We start from the raw sequence: 26,372 nt of genomic DNA on the forward strand, positions 1-26,372 counted from the left end.
ACATGCTGACGCCACGACCCCACAGCTCCCCTACTTCTATCTTTTTGTGAAGACCATCACGTCAATTCCAATGGAGTCCTGTAGCTCAGTGGTTAGAGCACTCGCTTTGCAAGTGAGAGACCCGAGTTCAATTCCAGGCAGAGGGCGAAACCTTGGGCAAGTTTCCTTACTCCACACAGAGCCTAATAATAATCCCTCCAAAAACCCAAAACAATAATAAATTGGTCATTTTCAATCTACGGCTGTTTGTGGGACATTGCTGTGCGCAATTGGCTGCCGCGTTCGCCCACAAATATACAGTCAATTCACTTTACAGTGTCTTCTGTGAAGCACTTTGGGACATCCTCCCGACGTGAAAAACGCTATATCAAATGCAAGGATTATTATTATTATAATAAGGCAAAAGATCACAGCTTGAGCTTATATAAACAGAGCTGCTTCTCTCCAGACCCACAGACCCCCATCATCTCCAGCCTGTCTCTGCTGAGCCCAGCACATAGGGGGAAGAGGAGCTCTCTCTCTCTCTCTCCCTCCCTCACCCCTCCATCTCTCTCTCACACACACACACACCATCACCCTGCAGGTGGGAAGCAGCTGATTTTGCAAAGCTTTGAAGAAGTTCAGGAAGGCGCAATACAACAACAACAACAAGATTCCATTTATAAAGCGCCTTTCACGTCAGGAGGACGTCCCAAGGCGCTGCACAGTTGGGTCATGACCCGAGCAGGGGGGGAAATGGTCAGGGTGAGGGGAGGGAAGGGAGGGAGCGAGGAGGGGGGAAATGGTCAGGGTGAGGGGAGGGAAGGGAGGGAGCGAGGAGGGGGGAAATGGTCAGGGTGAGGGGAGGGAAGGGAGGGAGCGAGGAGGGGGGAAATGGTCAGGGTGAGGGGAGGGATGGAGCGAGAAGGGGGAAGAGAGTCGAGAGGGGAGCTGAAGGCTCGGTCAAAGAGAAAGGTTTTGAGACCGGAGGATTATTATCATTTATTATTATTAGAGAGAGAGAGAGAGAGAGAGAGTGTGCCTTTGTGGTTGAAAAAAATCATCAGGTCATCTTTCTCAAAACCACCTCTTTCTTTTTTTGCTCTTTCTTTCTTCCGCCTCCGATTATTCCCGGCGGCGAGAGTGGTGCAAAATAGAAACGTGAGGGTGGAGTGGGGTGGGGGGGGTCAAAAAAAAAAATATATTAAAAAGGAAAAAAAAAACAGCACCACTCATGTCTCCATGAATTGGATTGAATCCAAGTGATCCAGGAATGCACAGTGCGCCTCTCTCTCTCTCTCTCTCTCTCTCCCTAACGTTGCGACATCTGCGCTGTTGAGGCATTTGCAGCGGATCGATGGCTCTTTTATGTCCCCCCCCCTCAATGATCAATAAATCAATCAATCAATCAATCAATCAATCAATAAATAGGCTGCGAGGGCGGGGTGAGTGCTGGAGGTGTGAGCAGGATGTCGCTGTGTGTGGGAGGGGAGGGGAGGGGGAAGGGGGGGATATGATGCATCGCAGTTGCAGAGTGGTCCGGGTCAGTGAGGCGGGGGGTAATCTCTGAGCTGCGTCAGGATAAGGGTCCACCAGTCACCAAACCAGGACCGGTCTGGGAGGGTATTTAAGAAGCGCACGAACTGAGCCCAGAAACTCACTCACTCAGTGTGTGTGTGTGTGTGTGATCTGCCAGGACTGCCCTGCTCTGACTTTGGGACTCGAGCCCTGTAGGTAAGAGACTCACACCTCTCTCTCACCCCCCCCCCACACACCCCCTCCTCACACCTCTCTCTCACCCCCCCCCCCCACACACCCCCTCCTCACACCTCTCTCTCCCCCTCCCCCCCACACCTCTCCCCCCCACACTCACACCTCTCCCCCCCACACCCCCAATGCTTCCCTTTCAGTCTGGTTTCCATTCAAGATCTCGTTTTTTTTTTAAACGTGTGTCTCGGGTATCTGCTCCTGTCAGATATCCCACTCTTCGAGACTTCGCTGTGTTTTTTTTTCCATCAGTGGTGACCCCCTTTAGGGTGCCCCTGGGTGCCCCTGGGTGCCTGGCTGCCTGGGTGCCTGGGTGCCCCTGGGTGCTTGGCTGCCTGGGTGCCTGGGTGGGTAGCTGCTCCTGGGTGCCTGGGTGCTCCTGGGTGCCTGGGTGGGCAGCTGCTCCTGGGTGCCTGGGTGGGCAGCTGCTCCTGGGTGCCTGGGTGGGCAGCTGCTCCTGGGTGCCTGGGTGGGTAGCTGCTCCTGGGTGCCTGGGTGGGCAGCTGCTCCTGGCTGCCTGGGTGGGCAGCTGCTCCTGGGTGCCTGGGTGGGCAGCTGCTCCTGGGTGCCTGGGTGGGCAGCTGCTCCTGGGTGCCTGGGTGGGCAGCTGCTCCTGGGTGCCTGGGTGGGTAGCTGCTCCTGGGTGCCTGGGTGGGCAGCTGCTCCTGGGTGCCTGGGTGGGCAGCTGCTCCTGGGTTTCGTAAGAAAAGGCTTTTGACAGAACTACAGCAATGATAACCTGAACTCTGATCTTTAAGCTCAAGTTTCCCACGTGAAGGGCGCTACAGAAATGCAAGTTGTTGTTGTTGTTGTTGTTGTTGCCGAACAGGTTACAAGTCAGTGTTGTCAGTTCTGGAGAGCAGATTCTGTGTTTTTTTTGGCCATCTCCTGTGTCCTGTTAGCAGCTTCGCACTTATTCATTGTCATAGCTAAAAGTGGGCGAATTCTTGTAATACGGATTGCAGACGGTCACTTGGAAAAAGATCACACAGTAGGGTTTGGAATTCTCAATCAGCCAATTCTATTTTGACGAACTGAAACGTGTTAAAGTCATGTTAACTATTGCAAAAGCTTCGACTTCCAACGAGGTCTGGATTTGTTGGATTACAGTTCTTTTTAATATCTCTGGTATGTTCATGTGTAGGTGAGATGCCTGTAACTCTCAGTTTGGTTTGGATACTCTTAAGCATGGAGATGGGTTTCCGAATATGCCGGACGCCAGACTGACCCCCAAAAATTCAATGCAGAAAACAACCTTCCTTAACTAACCAGCTAAACCAATGTTCATTAGTACAAATAGCCTGTCATAACTAATGCAGCATTTCATAGGGAGAAGCTTGGATACCAAACAGTTGGTAGCAAAATAATCTAAACAGCAATTATATCTGGATATGAAGAATGATGACAAAGTACTTGTTTCCTTTGTAAAAATGTTATTTATAGCTTTCTAAAAAGCACCAAAGCTAGGACCGAATGTAAATTATTTTCATTTTTAGACTGGAAAATATTGTAATAATAATTATACAGTGCCTTATCACGTTATTGAGATGTCTCAAAGTGTTTCACAGGATATACTGTAAAGTGGATTGACTGTGTATTAGACTGCTGTCAATTGAAGAATCTGTTTGTCAAATTATTCCTTTATTAGGGTATTAGACCACGATTGCCACTTAAACGCTAGTACAGAGCGATCTAGCAGTGTGATGACCTGCTTTTCCACAGCATTAACCCTTGTCAGAGGTTACCTCTCCATTTAATGGCAGCCATGTAAAACATGATTAAAAATGAGTGAGATACTGTAAAAAGCTACCGCTTCACGCTTGCAATTATAGGACTAGCACTTACTGATCCATCTCTTACAGTTACACTCTGGGGTTTGGGTGGACAATATACTATGAACTGATATTTTTTAAGCTTCCACTAAAATGAATGGGAAATGAACTTTTAGACTTATAAGAATTAGACAGGTATCAATGATGCATTTTCTTGTTCAGTCAGAAGACTACTTTTGAACTGAACCAGCATCTCAATCTTTTGTTTTGAATTCTCTGTTTATTCTGACATTCATTCACCGTATATTTGTTTGTAGTAATGCATGATTCATTGAATGTATGTTCACCACCAAACACACAGTCACCGCACTTTACAGTTTATCCTGTGAAATGCTTTGGGACATACGTAAGAAGCTCTATACCAAATGTAAGGATTATTATTTTTATTGTAGGATGATAGACTTTTGCAAAATGTTCTCTGGCTCAGTCCTGTTTCTTGTCAATACTAACAACATAATTACCTCATGCTATCAACTTTGATTTGCTCAGTACATCACAATGAAAGAAAGCATCCAAAATAGCCTTGGCTTTCCTATGTATTTTCCGTTTGATTGTACCTTCAGTTAAATCCTTTCAATGCTACCTCTTTCGTTCGGCACTGCTCAGTGATCCCCATCGTGTTTGAGTGGAGTTGTCAAAATGTCTCAAAGCACTTCACAAGCTTTACTGTAAAGTATAATGACTGCATATTTGTAGGAAAACAAATATACGTGCAATTTTGTGTTTTATGTTGCCCATATACATATGTTCCGGATAGATATTGTACAACTTAACCTGATATTTAGTGGATGAAAATATCTGAAAACATTATAGTCACAGAATTTAGTCACAAAACTGTTGTGTGTTAATGTATATTGTTGGAGTATAAAGGTTCCTTAATCTGGTTTTCTGCACCCAGAACATGATTGATCAGCAAATGAAAGTTGTCTCTGAGAAAATGTAGAAGGAAGAAAACTTACTTACGTTTTGAAACCCCCCATATTAATTTGTCGAATTCATTCAACAAATTACAGCACGCTAAACTCAGCTACGATGGTATTTGCAACCAGTGACTCATACTATGTTTAAAGGTAGCTGCATAATTCAGGTGTAAGGTCCATGTAGAGTGGAAACATCTTAATAATAAAGCTTGCATTTGGTATAGCCCCTTATAATGTTGTTGAGACATCTCAAAGAGCTTCACAGAATATATTGTAAAGTGAATTGACTGTATATTTTGTGGGTGAAACTCGCCAGCCAATTGAGCACAGCAGTGTTCCACAAATAGTCAGGGATTGAGTGTCTACATTTTTTTTTGGAATGGATTATTATCTCTGGAAACGATTCACCAAATGAGTAACAACTGAGTTCCGATTTACTGGGATTTTACTTGGTGCTAGGATTTAGTCTATAATCAATAAACAATAAATAAACTGTCTATAATCAATAAACAACAGAAAAATGGGGATTTTGTCCATCATTGAACAAATAATAATAATAATAATGCTTGCATTTGATATAGCGCTTTTCACATCAGGAGGATGTCCCAAAGCGCTTCACAGAACACACTGTAAAGTGAATTGACTGTATATTTGTGGGTGAACGCGGCAGCCAATTGCGCACAGCAATGTCCCACAAACAGTCGTAGATTAAAAATGACCAATTTATTATTGTTTTTGGTTTTGGAGGGATTAATATTCCCACTATTTGCCAACATGTATTTCTAACCTCAGATTTTCCCAATGTCTGTGCCTCTTCATTTGATTGTGTAAGGTAGTGATTTGAGAAATACTGCTTAATACAAAGGTGTGTCTAATTAAATTAATCACTGCATCTTGCTCTTATCTCTCTTTACTCCAGCTATGAACAACGGAATCTGCGTGTGTGTGTTCCTTGCTGTTCTCTCCTCAGGCTGCGTTGGCAGACTGGCTGATGGTTCGGACTATGGTAGTCCAATAGCTAGCGAGGTTGAGGAAAACCTCACCATGCAACAGAAGCAAACTCGGGAAACCCAATCTCTTGACCATCTGAAACCATTCCAGATGGGAAGGTTCAACAAAGAGGAAAAACCCAACTTGGGAGGTCTTCTCACAAGATACCTTCAGCAAGTTAGGAAAGGTAAGGCATGTCAGTGATGGAGAGGACCTCTGGCAGATTTAGCAACCCAGCAGATTTCTATACATTTCTAAAATTCACCATTAAATATGTCTACAACACAGTTGCTTTCATCATCACAAAACTGATATTCTAGGTGAAATTGTTCATCAGTGCCATTATGTCCACTTAAAGATTAGCTATAAGAAAAGATCATTTTTACAAGAAAAATGAAATGTGTGTGTGTGTGTATATATATAATATACATATGCCCGACACTGGCTTGTAGGGTTAACAGGAGGATTCACTGCCCCCCATGACTGGTCTACCCTTCCAAGTCCTGCCGATGAGCCAGACTGACTGTGTTGTCATCAGCAATGCCCTGGAGTACTATGGAGCTGCCTGGCTCAATAAGGTACATTCAGAGACCAGCAAGTATTTTTATTTCAAGGAAATGGAAAGCAGAAGATCACACTCATCAGAAGTTATTTGAGTCACTGCACTTTTGGCACAGGTTTGCAGCAGGTTGCCCATTCACCTTTTGTTCAAAGAATGGGAAGGGACCTTAAGGGCAGGAAAAATAACTAAGATCAAAGACAAGAAAGAATTTAATGAAGAGGTAAAAGATGAAGTTGTCTCCCTCTCTTTGAGACATATGACAGGCATACTCTTCCTGAATTCCAAGCAGGTTGACAATCTGCTGCTTAGCTTCTGCTATTCTTTTACTGAGACTGTCTAATAGAATCTGTGTATGTTCCCCAAAAACTCGTGATGTTCTCAGTGGCTGGCTTGAACCACCCACTGCACAAAGCTTATTGGAAAATAATAGGGATTAATAGGAATAAACCTGAAATGCTCCAGTAATGGCAGCTGCTGGGCAGTTCCTTGTGTGTTTACCTAGTCGTTTTAAAAATGAGGAAGCAAGGGATTTAGACAGTCGAGTTAGTAAAGTTGTAAGTTGTCCAGTCTCTTCAGGCCTCTGCATTAAAACTTTCCTTGACAAAATCTTAAAGAAAAACCCAGTCATAAAACTGCGCTGTTGATATGTTATTGTATGAACAGTTATGTCACACAATTTCCTTTCAAGGAGCAGGTCACATTTCCTGTGCTTAATTTGCAGTTCTTCTCACTTTATTTTTCTGAAGGCCCATTTCTCTTCACTGATATTCTATTCATTTTACATTTAATAAGCAGAAAATAATGACACATCTTATCACTATTCTTATCAAGGTCACAAACACAGGATATTGTAGCTTTCTTTCCCTCTCATGTCAGGTGGAGGCTTGTATTTGTTTCTTTCAAAATCAGCAATGCAGTCATTCTCCACCACGAGCATCAGGATTAATATGAAAAAAAACAGCAATGAGGAGAAATGTGTTCATTATGTGAAGACCGAAATTTAGTAAGAACCATAATTTGAAAAGAACCAGAGTACTAGTTGACCCTATCTCAAATGATGTATATGTATAAGTTTAACATTGCCATTTGCACCAATTGTATTACACATGGTCATGATAAGGCAGGTGCTTGCAAGTTGATTGTTTGACATACTAATTTAAACGTTAGCATAACTCAGTTCCACAGGTAAAATGCACTCCCATTTCTTATAAAATTCCCAATGTATCATTTGTTACTAGATGACCAACATTTCACAACATCTGCGAAATTTACCGATGACTACTTTTTCTGGCAGTAATTTCTGAAGTGATAGAATCAGTAATGTTGTTGTTGGACATTGTCTTTATTAAGAAATATCACAATTTAGAAACTGTCATATTTCCAATTTATTCACAATTTATTCCTGTAAGATCCACCCAAGTAACATCTCTTGTTCACGTACAAATGCTCAGTCATTACACTTAACTGTGAAGCACTTTGAGACAATGTGACAAACAAGGATTAGTTATCAAATGAATATTATTAATGCAAGGATTATTTATCAATATTTCTGAAGGAAAGGCTGCAAAGGATGCCAGCAAGTAGACCTGTTCTTAGCTCCCACCAAGGGAACTGATCAATTGTTATATACAACAACAAATTGCATTTATAATGTGTCTTTCACATCGGGAGAAAGTCCCAGTGATGCAAACTGACTTCCTTTACAAGGAAATCATCTCACTCTATTTTCATCAAATTACCTACTGTAAGGGGATGTTGTATTGTTCATCTGAAACTGAGAATATGAATCTTATCAATGTAGCACAGCACACTGCTGCACTGAGTTGAGTGAATTGGCCACATTTTGTGTGTGTTTTTGTATATATACACACACACAATAATAATAATAAACCTTATATTAGGCAATAGCACCATTCATATCAGGAGGATGTCATAAAGCACTTTGCAGGACCCACTGTAAAGTACATTGACTAGGTGTTTTGTAATTACATAATATAATCTTTATTTCACACTTTTATATTTATTAAGAGTAGGGCAAGGAAACATTTCCATTGTTGGTATCCACTACTTGTATCAAGCTCTACAGTGTCATATAAATTGGGGTTAAGGTTTCCTCTGTAACTCAACAGTATTCTTGAGCATGAGCACTTCCTACTTCACCAATGTGAAGTCTTCATTTCCCACATTGGCTTACCAATTTAATGACATTTTTGCCAAATTATCAGTAGCTGTATGCTGCTACCTCACACCCACTAGGAACTGAACGGAGACTCTCCAGATGTATTTCATGCTTATTTTCATTGGTTCTGGCTGCATCTGAGCCAAAGTTTTGGAGGCTACCTAAAATGGCATCACACTTCCTTTATTTTTCTTTAGAATCCAAGAATAAATGCAAGACTGCAGATCTAATTTTCATCTTTGTCTTCTTTAGGTTCTTTGGCAAAAAATGCCCTTGCTGGAAACAAATCGCAGAAGGTGGATAACTCCCATAGGCTAAGTGACAGGGATTACATGGGCTGGATGGACTTTGGTCGACGCAGTGCTGAAGAGTATGAATATTTGTCATAAAAAGTACAAATCAATATGCTCTAATTGCTGTATAAAAGAGGAACTTTAATTTGGTGTCTTAATTTTTAGTGTTTAAAAATGATCTATTTATTATGCCATTCAATGTAAATTTGTTTCTAAGATTGTATGATGGAATATACAAACTCGGACTTTTACGGAATAGTCTTTGTCTCAAACCAGTTTCTTATCAATACTAATGACATTAAAATAATTTAAAATATCTCATTCTGTCAACCTTGAGTTGTTTAGTATGTCACAATAAAAGAAAGCAGAACAGAAACTTGGTTTTATCTTTTACAATCTGTAAATGTCAGCAATTGCTTACTCAGCAATCCTGTGTGTGTTGTTAAACTGTTAGATTATTGAGAGGGGAGAAGAACTATAATAATAAAGTAATAATAATAATTCTTGCATTTGATATAGCGCCTTAACACATCGTTGAGACGTCTCAAAGCACTTCACAGAATATACTGTAAAGTGAGTTGACTGTGTATTTTGTGGGCAAAACTATTTAGGAGAATCCTATTGAGTTTATTGTTGTCAACAAAATGACTGACCTTTTGTGACAACTCATCCTTTAATCCTCTTCCATTTAGCAATGTGCACAACATTGAAATGAAAGGAAGGTTTGATCCTGATCAATCAACTTTGCTGAATTATTCACCCCACGTTTCACGATTTCACATTTTTTTTGTCAGACTTCACCAATCAGTTGATGAATAATTCCACAAAGAAGGTATCTGTGTATAATATCTAATCATTGCATGTCATATATAAAATCAAACGTCACAAAGTAATTTGCTGTCACAATGCAATGTATTTGTAGGAAAACACAGTAGCCAATTTGCGCACAGCAAGTTCTCACAAACAGCCAAAGCAGGTTCTACAAATAGTCAACTTATATGATCAGGATACTGTAACAGGTGCACAGGAAGATATTAAATATAAAGTCAATTCACTTTACAGTATAATCCGTGAAATGCTTTGAGACGTCTCGAAGATGTGAATAAGGCGCTAAATCAAATGCAATTATTATTACATCTTGGTTTAAAATCTCACCTGAAGGTCAGACTCTCCTGCAACCCAGTGACACCCCCAGTACTCCCTTGCAGTGTGAACCATCTGAGACTATGAAGTCCTATGAAGAACATGGGACTTGAACCCACAATCTACTAACACAAGAATGCTACCAACTTAACCAAACTGACACATTAAATCACAAAGTCATCTAGCAGCAAAACCCAACTTGGCATCTTCACATTAATGTTACCTTGTCTAGTCTTAGGTACTGAGGAATGGGGGAATGATAAGCAGTGTGGCTCACACTACCTCCTTGAGAAAGTGCAATGTTACAATAATAATCTTTGCATTTGATATAGCGCCTTATCCCATCTTCGAGACGTCTCAAAGCACTTCACAGAATATATTGTAAAGTGAATAAGTTGGATGTTCATACATACAGAAGAATTTTGGTGCTTCCAAAATAATTCAATGACATGAATACTATTTCACCCAAACTACAATCAATCTATTTTACAATATATCTAGTGAAGCACTTTGAGATGTCTCAATAAAGTAATAAGGAAATATATCAAACATTATTATAACTATATTTGCAACTTAACATTATTGTGTATTTTTCGTGTTTCCTAAACAAGATACTTTAATAAGGACACAGGATTTATTAATAAGTAATCTGAGTAGCACAAATTGAGACTTCTTACCGAAACTGGAATTGTGTTACACTTGAAGGATGAAACGCCACTCTGACACAATATAATCTAGAACGAGTTCCCATCTGCCGACATGAGGAATACTATTAAGAAATACCACAAATTAGACCCCAATATATTATTTGATAGATTAGTAACTTAATAACAATAGATTAGTTACTTAATTCAAGGCCTGTCTCTAAATGTACCTCTTTAACCACACAGGTTATTTTATCCCCTCCCTTAAGCATCCACCTCAAGATTAGATGTCCAGGCAGCGGTGACAAGCATTTGGAGAGGTCATCCTTAAGTGAAAGGTGCTGCAGAAATGTATATATGCATTGTACTAGAAAGTACTTGGGAATTAAGGGGCAATTACCTTTTCCTAAAGTAACTAATACAGTGAGTCAAATCTCAATGATTCAGTGACTCCACTGGCTCCCCATCATTCAGAAGATACACTTCAAGATCCTAGTCCTCACCTTCAAAGCCTTCCACAGCCTTGATCCTCCCTCTGTGACCTCCTAACCTCCAACGAACCTGTCCACTCCCTCCGCTCAGTTGGCTCCGGCCTGCTTCACATCCCCCGTCTTGTCCGCCCCACCACTGGCGGGTGGGCCTTTAGCCTCTCTGCCTCCATCCCACTGTCCCTCCACCTCGCCTCCTCCCTTGCCTCCTTCAAAACCCATCTCAAGACCCTCCTCTTTGATCGTGCCTTTGGTCACCCTCAAACCCATACCCTCCCCACCCTCCACCCCACCTGATCCCAACCACCAGCTTGGGTGTGGATCCCTGACTGTTCAGTACCTTGGGAGGTCCTCCTGACATGAAAGGCGCTATAAAAACCTGTTGTTATTGTTGTTGGATTGTTAATATAAGTAAGGGATTGAATAAAACAATATGGCCATTGTATACAAGTCTAAACAAAGTCACAGCTGACCTGAGGCCATGTAAACCTAAGGGGTAGGGGAGGTGGCCATGGGCGCATACAGACAGATAGGTCTTTGAACAGGTTTTGAAAGCAGAGACTGAGGAGGGTGAGATGGGAGGAATTTTGGAAGGGTTCTATGGGGGCTGGAGGGAGAGGCAATATGGTTGAAAGATCACCTGTTAAATGGGGCAGAGTGGTGGTGGGAGGGGGAGGATTAGGACATGAAGATGGCAGAGGAGGAAGTGACTGGGAAGTCGTATCACAGGAGACCACAGAAATAGAGTGCGCAAGGCCATGGAGGCATTTGAGGAAGGGCAAGGATCTTAAAGTTGGTTTGCTGGTTCTCTAGCTCAGACTGCTACTAACCTGCTCCAAAGAACTTTAAGGAGATGTCCCTGTGTGGAAGATGCAATATAAGCGACAAGTGAATTATGCTTTAATTAAGTTAAGTATTCTTATGCCTGTTAGCTGGTGTTGAGCTGACTTCCAGTCTTGATCATAAACGTTGATTTGACTAAGTGAAGGTTGCACAAGCTGGTTAGCGCATGTCGAGAAGACTTGCAGATCATAAGCTTGATTATACAGAGCATACAAAAAGATAGGTCTTTAAACCCCTTAAGCCCTTTAAACCCTTTAAACCCCTCCCTCATACCCTCCTTCCCCATCTTCAGGTCGCGCCTGAAGACCTTCCTCTTCGACCGCTCCTACTGTCACCTTCCCCCTCCCCCTGGCTCGCCCTCGGGCTCCGCCATTGTTAAGTGCTCTGAGATGCAGCCCAGCCGTGGAGGGCACTATATAAATGCAAGTTGTTGTTTTTGCTGTATAAAATGTTGTTAAATTAAATTGAGTTGTAGAACTTTTATCTGTTTATTTGTTCCGTCTAAGTGTAACAGATGTGTCATTCTGGTAACTCTAGATAAAGTGGTCTGAGAAGATGTCAACATGCTGTGTATTGTATTATGAAAGAGTTAAATTGTCTAAGAATGAAGAAGTGAATTTGTTGTTGCCCCTGTAGTTTGTTGTGTCCTGAATGAATTGCTGCTGTGCAGTGTTGTAATTTTAAGCAGTCAGCCCAGTGATTAAAATAATCAGGTGGGTGAAATGGTGCTGACATGCACTGATGGGAACCATGATATAAAGAAGTACAGCTGAGCTACATTTTGGCACATTCTCACATTCAAGGCCCCAACATTCAAGTAATATCAGAAGAAGNAAAAAAGAGGGAGACATTGATGATGTAAGAGTTGTAAGAGATTCAACACCCGCTATTATCAGTGCCCTCAAATACAAGAGAATTTTGCCTGCTGCCTAAGAACTCTGATATGGTCACCACTGTGACGTATATTATCAAGCAAAATATTGTCGATTGTAGCCCTGCCTACTGTAACTAAGTTTATTGAATCAATGCAAAGCTATACGCCTTTTTGCCTCAGTAATTAAATACGTTTTTGAGCATAGAATACAAGCGACTCAAGTCCCCCTGTTCTCAGGTTCCCGACCTTATATTTTGGCTGAACAGGAAAAGCTGGTCTTTTCTGGCTGCACCTTTTGTCCCAGTCTTAACGGGATAGTTAGTTCCACTGCTGACTGCATCGCTGAACCCAATAGCTTGGAAGAGAGGAAGCCAAGTGATAATGGTGGAGATGTGCTTGTGGAGTCTGATGTGCAAAGAGATGTGGGTGGTGAAGTTCTGGATGGTCTGGAGCTTGTAGATGGTTGAGCTGCAGTTGGAGGCCGCCAAGTCAGGTAAAGGAAAAGTCCAGTCCAGAGATGTGGCTAAGAGTTTCAACTTTGTTGGAGGTGGGAGATTGTGGTGAAGGAGGGCAATAATGTAAACATGGAGAAAGGCAGACCTGGTCAAAGCTGGGATCAAAGGTTTGAAGGAAAGATGAGAGTCAAATACACCCGGCTCCTTAAGTTGGGGTGAGTGACCAGGGAGATTGATATGGTCAGCGCTTGAGATGAGGAGGCACCAATGGTAGCTGGGTAGGAGCAGCTCCTGATCTTCTTTACCTCTCGGTCTTTCCCTCAGAATTATTAGACCAGTGCCCAGCCCAGGCATCAGGTTCGAACCCCAATTGTCCTTCCTACCCTTCATCAGGTCCCTGACCAGGACAGGTTTCCTGCCACATTGCCCACCTCCAACCATACAACACCCACCACCAAATTACATTTGTATAGTGCCTTTCACATAGGGAAGATGTCCCAAGGCGATAGACAATCCATGTTTCGGACCCAAACTGAGGGTTGGGATTGGGGAGGGTGGAGGGTGACTAAAGGCACGTTCAAAGAGGAAGGTCTTGAGACAGCTCTGAAAGAGGTGGAGGGACTGTGGGATGGAGTTCCAGAAGGTGGGGGCAGAATAGTTGAAGGTCCGCCCGCCAATGGTGGAGTAAGTGAGGCGGGACGTGAAGTAGGCTGGAGCCCGCTGAGCGGAGGAAGCGGACAGGTTGGTAGGGAGTTAGGATATCACAGAGGTAGGCCATGGAGGGCTTTGAAAGGGAGGACCAGGATCTTGAACTCTATCCTCTGTGTGAAGGGAAGCCAGTGGAGTCGGGCGAGGATGGGAGTGATTGGGCCACGGAGCCTGATGTGGAAGAGGACATGGGCTGCAGAGTTCTGGATGATCTGCAGCCTATGGAGGGAGGAGTTGTGGAGGCCGACAAGCAGGGAGTTTTCATAGTTAAGCCTGGTTGTTATGGACGCGTGTATGAGGGTTTCGGTGGGCTGCGGTGTGAAACAGTGGTGGAGCTGGGCGACGTTGCAGAGGTGGAGAAGGCAGAGCGGGTCATGGCACGGATGTGGGGTAGAAAGGACAGTTGAGGGTCAAACTAGATGCCAAGGTTCCAGACTGGCTTAGCAAGATGGAGTGTGCATTCTTTGATGGTGATGCTGTCGGTGCCTGAGGTGTGGAAACACTATTGGGGGCCAATTAGGAAAGCCTCAGTCTTGTTGACGTTCAGTTGAAGAAAGTTAGCTCTCATCCAGGAATAGATGTCTGACAGACATTCTGTCAGGACAGCAGTGGTTCTGGAGTCAAGGGTGGAGGCAGAGAGGTACTGTTAAGTGCTCCGAGATGCTTTCCCGCATGAAGGACGCAAATGGTGTTTTTTTGTTGTTGGCTAATTGGCTGTGATAGCAAAGGGTAAATGATGCCTATGAATCTGTTACCTAACAAAGAGTCAACAGCTTCAGAAGAGCAGAAAGGAAATTGGCAATTAAAATGCTATTGAATAAAGAAAAAGTACAAAAATAATTAACTATATTACCGAGCTCTGGAAAGAAACTAGATTGCTACAGACATTTTAGAAATTATAGTACTGAACGCTAGAAAGTAGTTAACGCCATGGAAAATGTTTGAGAGAAATCCAATATCCTGCAATGTTCATTGTTATGTGATTTGTTGTCTGGCATGTGTCTTATTCGGATTAGGAAATAGGAATTTGTGTTGCATCTCTGTGCTTGTAGCAATTTATTAAAGTGCATCTTTTTTTAAAGACTCCTGTAAGACTCACACAAACTGATGTAATTATGCCATAAAGCAGATGATGTCTCTATTTTATGGTACATTGTAACTGTGCTCCTTGTGCTATACAATAAAACATACCCAAAGAAAATAATTGTAGGAGTAGACAGAGTAGACAGAGAGAGTTTAGGAGTAAGTAAACAGAAGTAAAGTGATTTAACTATGAGATTTGGAGGAAAGGATATAAATAGATTTTACAAGACAAGATAGCCAGAGGTAAAATTAAAGTTGAAGCTGTAAGACATTAGAAGGGAGAATAGTGTGGAAAGAAACAGATGGCAGGGAGGCAAAGTTGTAATGTGTTTAATGGAATGGTTTCAGGATAACAATGAATTCTGTAATATTTAATATTAGTTTTAGCATCAGGGTGTGTGATCTTGAAAATTTCCTAGAAATGCAATTAGTCTAAAAGCTTAAGGAGTCTGTAACTAATGTGGAAAATTATCTAACAGGATAGAAAATAGTCAACTATATTTTTTCTACTTTTTCCCCCTCCTCCCGGGGGGAGGAGAGCTAATTTAACCAAATGTAATGGAAAATTAGTTGCGTCACTAGACTGAAGGGGAAAATCAGGCCATTATAGAGTGTGGATTATGCTCCAGTATGTGTTGCCCACTAACAGGCTGCCTTTCCTATTACATGTATGCACTGTGGAGGGAATAGTAAAATGTTATAGTAAATTCCCACCTTTTCCAGTTAATAACGGATAGAATTAGGTCAAGCAGAAGCAATCAGATCTTCTTGTCCAGTTTCATAACATTTAAATAACAATACAGAACGTTACAGAGGCTCTCCTGCTTGGCTCCCTTCTCATCACAGGTGAAACAGCATCAAACTACAGTATATAGATGCACGCTCCACCTCGTAGTCTGTGCAGAACCTTGGTGTCTTGTTGGACTCTCAAATTCCGTTAAACATCACATCAATTTTACCCACAAAATATACAGGCAATTCACTTTACAGTATATTGTGTGAAGCGCTTTGAGATGTCTCAACGATGTGATAAGGTGCCATATCAAATGCAAGGATTATTATTATTATCCATGTTCTGACCCCCTCAGCTTTCCTCCCGTCTGCCACTACCTCTCCCGTTGGACCGAGGCTCTCCTGATTGGCTCCGTCAGCACCTCCTCACCTCAGGCGCTGACAGCATCACCATCCATGGTTGCACACTCCACCTCACTGAGCCAGTCTGGAACATTGGGGTCTTGTTTGTCCCTCAACTATCCTTTCTACTTCACACCTGTACCATGACCTGCTCTGCCTTCCCCCACCTCCGCAACGTCACCCGGCTCCGCCATTGTCTCATACCGCAGGCCGCCAAAACCCTCATACATGTTTTTATTACATCAACAACAACAACATCGAGGCTTGACTATACAAACTCACTGCTTGTCGGCTTCCCCAACTCCTCCCTCCACAGGCTGCAGATCATCCAGAACTCTGCAGCCCATGTCCTCTCCCGAACTAGGCTCCGTGAACCCTATCACCCCCATCCTCGCCCGACTCCACTGGCTTCCCATCACACAGAGGATACAGTTCAAGATCCTGCCACTCTGCCGCCCCTCACTTGCCACCTTCAAGGCCCATCTTAAGGCCCTCTTATTCGACCGTGCTTTCGATCTTCCTGCTTCCCCACCTGCCCTCTACCCTCCCCGACCCCGACCCCCAGCTCAGGTCTGAAACTCTGTCTTTCCAGCGCCTTGGGACGTCCTCCTGATGTGAAAGGCGCTGTGCAAATGTAATTTTGTTGTTGTTGTTGTGTCACTGAGACCCTAATCCACTCTTTCATCACATCCAGGCTATATTACAGCGACTCTGCTCACCTCTTCTCTTCACAAGCTGCAGGCTATCCAGATCTCCGCAGTTTATATCCTTTCCCACACTTCCCACAAAACTTTCACTCCCATCCTAGTCTGGCTCCCCATCCCCCAGCAGTAAGTTGATAGGCTTGAGTTCAAGATTCTTATCCTAACCTTTAAATCCTTCCAATTTCTTGCCCTACTCTACCTCAGTGGGCACCTGCCTACTTCACATCCCCCGCCATCTACGGTCAGCATATCTGGTCCCGCTCCCTGAAACTTCACCCTGGAATCCCACTGACTTGCCCCTTCTCTTCCTTTGCCTCCTTCAAAGTTCATCTCAGGACCTTCTTTGACTGCGCTTTCAGACAGCCCCCATCCCCCACCCCTGACCCCCCCCACAGCCCAGTTCCAAATCCTGGACTGTTTAGCACCTTGGCACATCCTCTTGACGTGAAAGATACTACATAAATGTAAATTTGTATGGCATTGTTACAGCTAGGAAAACATTCCTAAAGATAGTTGATTTGCTCTGTAACAGATTAGTGAACAATGTAGATGTAGATCTTGACACAGCTGCAGTAGGTATAACTTCTGTGTGCAACAATCAAGTTTAAACATTGAAGTAAAGTAGCAAATAAAGGATAATGATTGACTAAATGATTCTTAATTTTCCATAAGCTTGCAATTATTAATCAGCGTGGCCCCTCTGAAAGGTGAAAATAGCATCTTTTTTCTTCCAGATTACCCAATCCTGGTTATACTTTGACTAACACATGGAAGAGCATCTCCTGGTGGCCATTGAACAACACTGCACATTTTATAAGTTTTCAGGGTCTTTTATCAGCGGCATCAAGACTGTGCCTGACTACAGTAAACCTCACATAAATTGTATCAGTTAGGACCATACATTGAATATTACTAATGCAAAGTATGAGTCATGTGAAAGGTATGAATAGGAAATTCAACGGGACTTAGGCAGATGTACAATTTAGGCAATTGTACGATTTATACATATCAGACTTACGCGAGTTTTACTGTAGTCACACAAAAAAAATTGTTGATAAAGTCAAGTTGCTGTTGATCTGATGGCACTTCATTTATTTGAAACATTTTCAGAACTAATCAATACTTTACTAGCCACAGGAGTATTTTAAGTAGAACAGGAGCAATGGGAATAACGTACGTTGCATTGAAAAAATAAAATTCCTCGAATCTTCAGAATACCGAGGGAAGAACTATTCAGAATGGCTCCCGGTCTCATCAGCACCAGTTTCAAGCTCAAAGTCCCCACAGCCAAGTCCCAAAACAATTTGTTGACTGAAATTAATTCTTGGAGCTGTAATAATAATCCCTGCATTTGATAGAGTGCCTTATCACGTCGTCGAGACATCTTAAAGCGCTTCACAGAATATACTGTAGAGTGGAGTGACTGTGGACAAACTGCGGCAGCCAATTGCACACATCAGTGTCCCACAAACATTCGTGGATTGATTATGTGTTTTGTGGGTGAAACGTGTTGTGAGAAATTTGTAGTAACTAATTCTCACGACATGGGGGCACTGCAGATACTGAACTGCCCCGTATAGAACTGTGCATTTTCAGTACTTCAGCAGAGTACATTCAGTTGTAATAATCATTTACAGTAGCTATATTCAAGCTTATTTTTTTTAAAAAAAGACTGTTTATGTTGGGAAAAGAGTAAAATGAGTCACTTTGAACACAACGAGATTTTACGAAAAGAAAATGAATTTTTAAAAAAATGGGAAGAAGAAAAAATCTTTCAATGGTTCAGAGGGAAATCAATCCACACCCTTGTGACTACTGCTCAGCACCTAGACAACAAGACTGGTAGCCGTCAGTAAGAGCTAAGAACGCTAAAAATGCCGGTAAGAGCTAAGAATGCAAATGTTCACATTCCGCAAAGAACCGCAAACATTTACAGACACAAATACATGTTATATCATAAATCACCTCAACCAGGGGTACTGGTTTACCACGTTCATCTTCTGTGTGATAACTTTCCACAGCCACAGTTTCCCCATTACATGCACTGAGGTTACAGTATTAAACACTATAGTATTAAACACTATAGAGACCGCAGGAGAATTCCCACATTCAGATATCAAAGAGTATTTAAATTGTGCTTTGGATAATTCATTGAATAGCGATAAATATTGTGTGGCATTCATTGATTCAACAATAAACTGGCAAAAAAAATTGCAAATATCTCAAAATGTGTTAGAGGTCACTTACTCACATCAAGGAAAATTATTAACAGCAGGTGCAGCCAAGTGTATAAGATTACAATATCTAGTCGTACAATGTATAGTTTAGAGGCAAGTATCAGCAGCCCGGACTCTGCAAACATGCCTCTATCTATAAGACCAATGTGCCATTTCCACTAGGTGAACTATTTTGTCATGTGTGTAATAGTTCTAAGTGCTAATCATCAGTGCATTTAAGAAAATGGTGCAATAACTACATTAACAGAATGATCGCAATTTGTCCTGAAAACTGTTGAGAGAGGGATTTCACAAAAAGACTGATGTAACTGTGTACAATTATAATCCTACACATTACAGAGTAAAGGAAAAGTTGAGGTACCTGGTTTTCTTCATTCAATTGAAAAAATAATTACAGATATTGCTCCTCTCTTAAGTCATCACATGTGGAGCCTTGCTTCATTCTGGTTTTCAGCACCAATTGGCACAACAAAATTACATTTGTATAGCGCCTTTCACAAATCAGTGCATACATCAAAATGTCTCAATGTGCTTGACAGTAGTTAGCGGTAAGTATAGTGGCTGCTATTGTAGGAAAGAAAGCAACTATTTTCCTCACAGTAAGCAGATCCAGCAAAGTTAGATCACTGACTCACCCCTATTTGTGCACATTTCACTACCCCATCTCTGCTTTTGCTAACCATCCAACCAGATGATTATTTCCATTACTTTTTCTAACTTCCTAAATTATATCACCCATTCCTGACCTGCAATTCTCCCTCCAATTGGCCTTCTCAATGTGCTAAATCCATACTACACCAATTAAAATTAAATATGCAAAGCACTTGAAATGTAAATTAATGATCAATATATCTAAACGAAAACATTATTATCCACATATACTTTGCCCTGAGTTGTTTAAGAGCAATTTAAAAAAGCAATACAGTACCCATTGGTCACTTTTGTACATAGATGAAATGTTTCCATAACCACACCTTAAAGGACCTAGAGTTTTCCTGGGTGTAAAAAGTAAAACTTTTTTTTTAAATAGAACTCAACATGGTTATGAACAGTATACCTTGCTAGGATTGGGTATGATTATAGTGACACGGTGAGACTACTGTTAACTCTGATAATGATTCACTCCCGTTGGTCACTTTTGTTCAGGTATTTTTCATCACTTAAGAACAACAACATAATGTATCTGACTTGAAATGTGCTTTATGATCTTCCCCCCACCCTCCCTCAATGCAGTTCCGGCTCTGCTCCATTGCTTGATCCTCACTCTCTCCGTCCCAGCCTTCAGCCATGATGCCCTTGCTCTCCGAAACTCTCTCAAAATCTAATCTTCTTGCCTTCAAAACCTCTTTTTAAAAACAACTTCTCTCTTTTACTGTGACCTACATCAACCACCTCAAATTCTTTCCTCCTTTTCTCCCTGCTGTGATCCATTTGTGAAGCACTTTGAGACGTTCATTCTATGTGAAAAGTGCTATATAATTACAGACCGTTACTGTAACACGGTCTCTTATTTTGAGTGAAACAGTCCTTTATCTTCTCCCCTTTTCCTCCTACAGGTTTTCCATTCTTGATTTCAAGGTCTAGGTCTTGTTCCTTTAGTTCTGTTTAGATGCTTGTCATGTTTTTTTGTGTGTGTGGAGGGGTGAGGGGAGAGAAAGTTTTCTGCCCATTTTCGGTGGAGTTTATGATTTCTCCGTAGAATCAAAACCTTCATTTGGCCAACAGTATCCCTGTGGTTTTATGTCTCAAAATAGGGGAAGGGTGGAAGGGAAACTGCCTCAAATCTGTTGACATCCATGTGACAGATTGTTGACATGACTCTGTAATGTCCCACAAAGTAGTGTGATCACTGGTTACCTATTCCGGCTGTTAGTTGTTTTGCTTTCAAGTGGGTAGGTTGGAGCTTTATTGCTTTGAACTGTGATTAAGCACTGTAATAATGCTGTCATGGTCAAACATTTATATTTCTAATAATCCACCTTTCAGATTATTACACAGATTCATCACTGATTGGGTTTTTGTAACATTTATTCTGAGTTGGTGGAAAGACTCATTGCATGTAAGGACTTGACTTGGTTTGCTCTCTTGGTTACAGTACATATTCCAAGGTCTCAGCGACAGGAATATTAGAATAAATTAATAAGAATTTATTAATTATTATAATAATAATTTTAATATATAATTATAGTATTATATATTGTTATATTAATATTATTATTATTATCGGATAATAATACCTCAAGAAAAAAACAAAACAAAAATTGGTCACTTCAATCCATGACTGTTTGTGGAACACTGCTGTGCGCAATTGGCTGCCATGTTTTGTTCAAATGCAAGGATTATTATTACTATATTAAATTAAAGATCATTCCCATCTCCTTCATATTGAAGGACTAGAATGTGCCCAATTTAATGGAGATCAGACCCAGTGAAACTCAACAACTTTTGTTGTCATCTGGCGTGAGAAATCAGCCTAAAGAAAAACAAACATTTAGCAGTTGACATCAATTTATTCCAATTTATCAGTAGCCAAACAGATGATGCTATAACTTTTCAATACATCAGAACCCAATTGTTTCAAGTGTTAATGTGTCCATGTGTGAACCCTGATTTGTGAAGCTTCCTCTTCATTGCATATGTTGGCAGTTCCATTTCTTCAGTAGACTGATCAACCAAACAAAACCTATAATAAAGAGTCCTGGTCACACTACCTGTTATCTGTTATATTATACATTCAAAAGATTTTTCTTTAACGCTTCCCACCCCCGTCAAAAAAAAATCCTGGAAATTCAGCAAACAATATACACAGGCAGCGTAGCCTAAAAAGGAAAAAAAAACTATTTACCAAAAACCTTATGCAACACAAATGAATCAGAATGCATTTGAAACACATGCAGTCAACCTATGTGCTGCCCAACAAAATATCTAGAATAAATGTACATAACACAATAAGTCACTTCAGTCTTGACAAAGTTTTAAAATCAGATTCCAACGAACCCGAAGCCTGCCACATGTGAACAGTTCAAAATAAATGGTTTAGGTACCACTAATGGTGCTTCAATGTGATTTTTTTAATATCGCGCTCCCACCCCACCACGTATTAATTCAAGTAAACGTACATGTGACGCAAACACTGCATATAATATTTACTAATACAAGTCTTACTCCATTGCATTTATCTACAGGCTAGAGTGGTTGTCATCATCCTTCAACAAGGAGGTCAGTAAGGACAAATGTCGTCGTCAAAACAACATTTTAAAGGTTAACAGCAAAACATACTTTAAAAATGATACTGCTTAATTGAAACACATTCTCACTTTTTAAAATACAGTGCAAGATTATTACTTAAAATGATTCCCTTTGTAACTCTATGCAGATCCATATCAGACGCCCGGTCCTCAGAATGATATGAACTGCATACTGTTAGTACAAAACAGTACAGGTCTCGGATTGTACTTTGTACTCAAATGATCATAGTCATGTTAGACGGAGCAAACTTCAATCCACCAACCTTAATTAAAAAGTTATTCTAGGAACATCCACATCAATGTGAGCGCATGTTTTTCAACCACTGGAGAGTACCTCCTTAAATATATATATTATATATATAGAGAGAAAAAGGGAGAGAACAGCTAGGACCTTAAATTAAATTAGTTACTTACAATACATTAAGGACAGTAGATCTATGTACATATTATACAAATTCTGTTCTACTCCTATCAGGCACTGAGTCAATGTATCAAACACTGAGAATGAGCTTGTGGATAGTTGATCATCATTGCATTGATCCTTCATCGGAGACTAGTCTGTTTGGGTAAGTTTGCCCCCATGAGGATTCCTGAACTCAGTGTTGCAGGTCCCTTCATCTGCATGCTGGCCCCCACCATAGTGGGAAAGCTGCGATTACGTCGAATGCCACTGTTCAGCTGAATCCCTCCAATGGCACTTGGGACCATCTGGGGACACTCTAAAGTATGGCTCTCGCCCACAAGGGTCCCATGGGTAAAAGCTCTCACCGGCCCTTGGGCCCTTTGGAGAAAGGGTCCTCTTTCGTCCACCAGCAACGGTCCGGGTGGGATTGCGGCCCCCGGACGGATGACTTTGGCAATGCCGAGCCTCTTCACCTTGTCAACAAGGTTGATTCTGGAGATGCTCACATCAGTCTGGCATTCACTGTGTCTGACCCGCTTGTCTCCCCTGATCTCCTTCAGTATAGATCGGGCTGGTTTGGATGCCAGAAAGTTGTCATAGTGATGACTGCTAGCACCTTTGAATTCAAACGGAGGTGGCGATGGGCACAGCGAATGCAACGGCGAGTTAGGAGGAGTGGACGGGACGATGGCCGATTTGAGGCTATATGGATTGGCACCAAAGCTACTCATTCTGTCCCAGCTGTATGGGTTGTACACGGCAGCTGAAATCCCCTGCTCCTTCAGTAGTCTGACCAGGCCCAGAGAAGTGCTCATTGTCGTAGTGGCTTCTCGTAGGTTAGTGAAGGATTCAGCCAGGCTCAAGCGACGAGGCGTGCACGGAGTACCAACGGGGGTGGATCGTAGAGTGTTCAGGTTTCCACTAGCAATGGCCGGTGTAGAGTTAAGGCTAAGAATAGAGAAGGAAAAGAAGACTGTTAAGCCCAGGCCTTGGTTGACTTCCCTGCTTCTCTTCAGCTTCCGGGAAGAACTACTTTGCACATGATTGGTTGGTACAAGTAACGACACAAGTAATTCCATGGAAATGTTTACATTTCAAGCGTTTGTTAAGTACATTCAAATCAGCAATATTCATTCAAAACCTTAACACACACTCCCATTGATTCAGGCAGGAAAAAAGGATGCGGTGGTGCAGCTTTTATGGGTTATACCCACACCAAGGTTCGCTCTCAGATGAGGTGAAGCAGAAATCTACAAAATCTACAAAAAACAGAGTGACAGGACTTGGGTTTGTACATGTTTCCAGCATGGCATGACTGTGCATTGCTGTCTGGAGGAAGCTCCAGTGGGAAGGCAGATGGTAAAAGTCAAAAGGGAGAAAAATATACCATCTTATTGTTATTACAGTGCATTTGCTTCCAGGCCTTACTCTGTGGTTGTTAATAGTGCAGAGTAAGACCATATGATCCATGATAGTATCTGAAATGCATCTACTGCTAAAATGCTATTGCGATAGCATTTCCTCTGAATACTGCAAAGTAGGATGTAATGCTATATTAGGTGCTCTGGAGTTTTGCTCAATCTATCTGTGAGGGGAGGGAGGAAGAGAATCTGTAGAACATTGCATGAAGCAATATGAATATAAATGCAATAACTTCATTATAAATATATAAATAAAATTATTGTTGAATTTGAATGGAGCGAAGGGCAGAATGGATTATATATGGCATGTACAAGGAGTAGGCCTTAATGAGCTGGTCAATGGCCTTCTCTCAATCTATGCCACTTGTTTTTATAGGTGCTGTAGCTCAACTAATGTATTTGGGCATAGACTTAACTTTCTGAGATTTGTATTTGTGTCATCACCTTTTGACACTTACATCTTGATGGAGCAGCCTTTGCGCAAAAATCAATCAGCAAAAGATCTGAGGCCACAAATTTATTCCCAGCCAATTGCAACCCTTCCTCATGAGCACCACTCTTTCTTCAAAAATTAAAATTGATTCTCACAGAATAACCATTTTGTGAGCAATCAATACAACAGCAGGATACAAAAATGAAACTGTTGGGTTTCTTTTCTCCAGCTTTCACATTTAGCTTCTTACAGTGTGTTTTAATCATAAAAACTTTCAATTGTGGGCTGGGAAATGACCAAGTTACCCGATCACTATTAGATCCCAGTTCGTCTCAGCAACCATTGGCAGTAAATTATAATAAATAATAATAATCCTTATTATTATTATAAGGATTATTATTATTATATTAGAAATTATGGGCAATTAGGGTTTGGGTTGGGAAGCTAGGCATTGCAGTTTACAAGTTAGCAGCAGAATAAAGTAATGTTTTATGTTAGCAGCTGTAACATTGATGATTATAGGGGAAGGATAGTTAATATTCACAAGGTGCTATTATCAGTCACGTGCTACCTTGGGTTCTGAGCCACCTATCATCCACAAAATACTCTGAACCAATTATACTGTCTGACATGACTGCACTCAGCAAACCATTAGTGCTATTTAACAGGCGATATCTATCTAACAGACTAGAACTATCAAAAACTCATCAACTTCCAGCTTTTATACTGCAAGAGAGCATCTCATAATAAAATAAAAAGGGACTTTTTTTAAAAAGCAAAAACAATTTCCCACAACACTCTATTGATATAGAAAGGTTAATCACGACAGTCTTTATATTACAAATTAAAATATAATTGAAAATAGGCTGATTCAGAATATCACTTGTTACAGCAACGTAAAGAAACAAAAATCAAAACATAAAAATACCTTGAAATCATTTTCAACACCACAAGTATTATGAATATTCCAAGAGTAATTATTTCCACTTGTTTATTGTACTACTGCAAACCATAAGGAGAAAGAATAATTAAAACTTCAAAAACTTCTTGCCAAAAATAAAACTGAATAAAGGATTTATAAAACTGATAGGAAACCACCTTGTGCAGCATGAACAAATTACTTTGAGGCCCACACAATCTCTTTAAGATAACTACATTTTGAATATAAATGCTCAACTTTGCATGGTGGGTGGATAAAGATCATTAATATCTAAGACATAGAGGGAGTGGGGTTAAGTCACAACCAAATATATACAACTCATTTGTATTACACTATCCCTACCCTCAACCGTCACTCACAATATTAGGTTCCACTAAGACACCTATGACTCCCATCAGAGGATATGTGAGGTGAGTCTCTGACACTGTGACCAGCTCGGAGGCCATCAAACAACAAGGGTGACTCATGCTGACTGTGGCCAAATGTCTGCCACGGCACTTCTTTGACGGACCAGATCAGAGAATTGCAGGCACAAGGAGATTGGATAGGAGAGTGCGATTTAATCAGATGGCACAAGTAGAGAAAACCAGCGCAGAGTTGATGGGCCAAACAGTCTCTTTCTATGTAGTAGTATCCCACAATTCCAAGGCCATATCTAATGGTTATTTTTGGAATATTTTTACACATTCCAAGCATGACAGCTGAGAATCGACGACAATTTTGTGGGTGGTGGGGAAGGGAGATGGAGGAGACAAAGGAAGAGTTTCACAGTGATCATTGGATCAACTCTGAAATCTATACTTAAAATTTCCTATATTCTTACAAATTAGTTGATAATCCAAGGTTTGATTCAAGACAACCCCCTCCTTTCCCTCAATAATCTGGTTATTTAAAAACCTGAAAGCGTTTGCTGAGGAATTATATTTGGAAATAGAGCAAATAATAAGGTACAATGCAAAACAGGTTCAATTTAAAATAATTTGTCTGAAAGCCAGCGAAAAATAATTCTGCCTGTTCAATGTGTTTACTGCTCTGTAAATTGAGGATTATTGTGAGAAAATTATTGAAAACATCAGCCACTTTTTGACTGCA

At 41.2% G+C, this 26,372-nt stretch overlaps 2 protein-coding genes across 2 annotated transcripts in view; one reads left to right on the forward strand and one right to left on the reverse strand.

Moving 5' to 3' along the window:
• The first annotated feature begins 1,649 nt into the window (after positions 1-1,649).
• Positions 1,650-8,912, forward strand: cckb (cholecystokinin b). Its single transcript, XM_042332265.1, has 3 exons — positions 1,650-1,713; positions 5,418-5,675; positions 8,482-8,912. The coding sequence occupies exons 2-3, from the start codon at positions 5,420-5,422 to the stop codon at positions 8,616-8,618; spliced, it is 393 nt and encodes a 130-aa protein (XP_042188199.1). The 5' UTR covers positions 1,650-1,713; positions 5,418-5,419; the 3' UTR covers positions 8,619-8,912.
• Positions 8,913-21,325: 12,413 nt separating this feature from the next.
• Positions 21,326-26,372, reverse strand: part of trak1a (trafficking protein, kinesin binding 1a) — a 102,809-nt gene continuing 97,762 nt past the window's right edge. Inside the window, 1 exon segment of the mRNA XM_042332309.1 lies at positions 21,326-23,434. Coding sequence (XP_042188243.1) covers positions 22,627-23,434 — 808 coding nt within the window. The 3' untranslated portion in view covers positions 21,326-22,626.

The sequence above is a fragment of the Callorhinchus milii genome, unplaced genomic scaffold (assembly GCF_018977255.1).
Source record: "Callorhinchus milii isolate IMCB2004 unplaced genomic scaffold, IMCB_Cmil_1.0 Scaffold2, whole genome shotgun sequence".
Lineage (NCBI taxonomy): Eukaryota > Metazoa > Chordata > Chondrichthyes > Chimaeriformes > Callorhinchidae > Callorhinchus > Callorhinchus milii.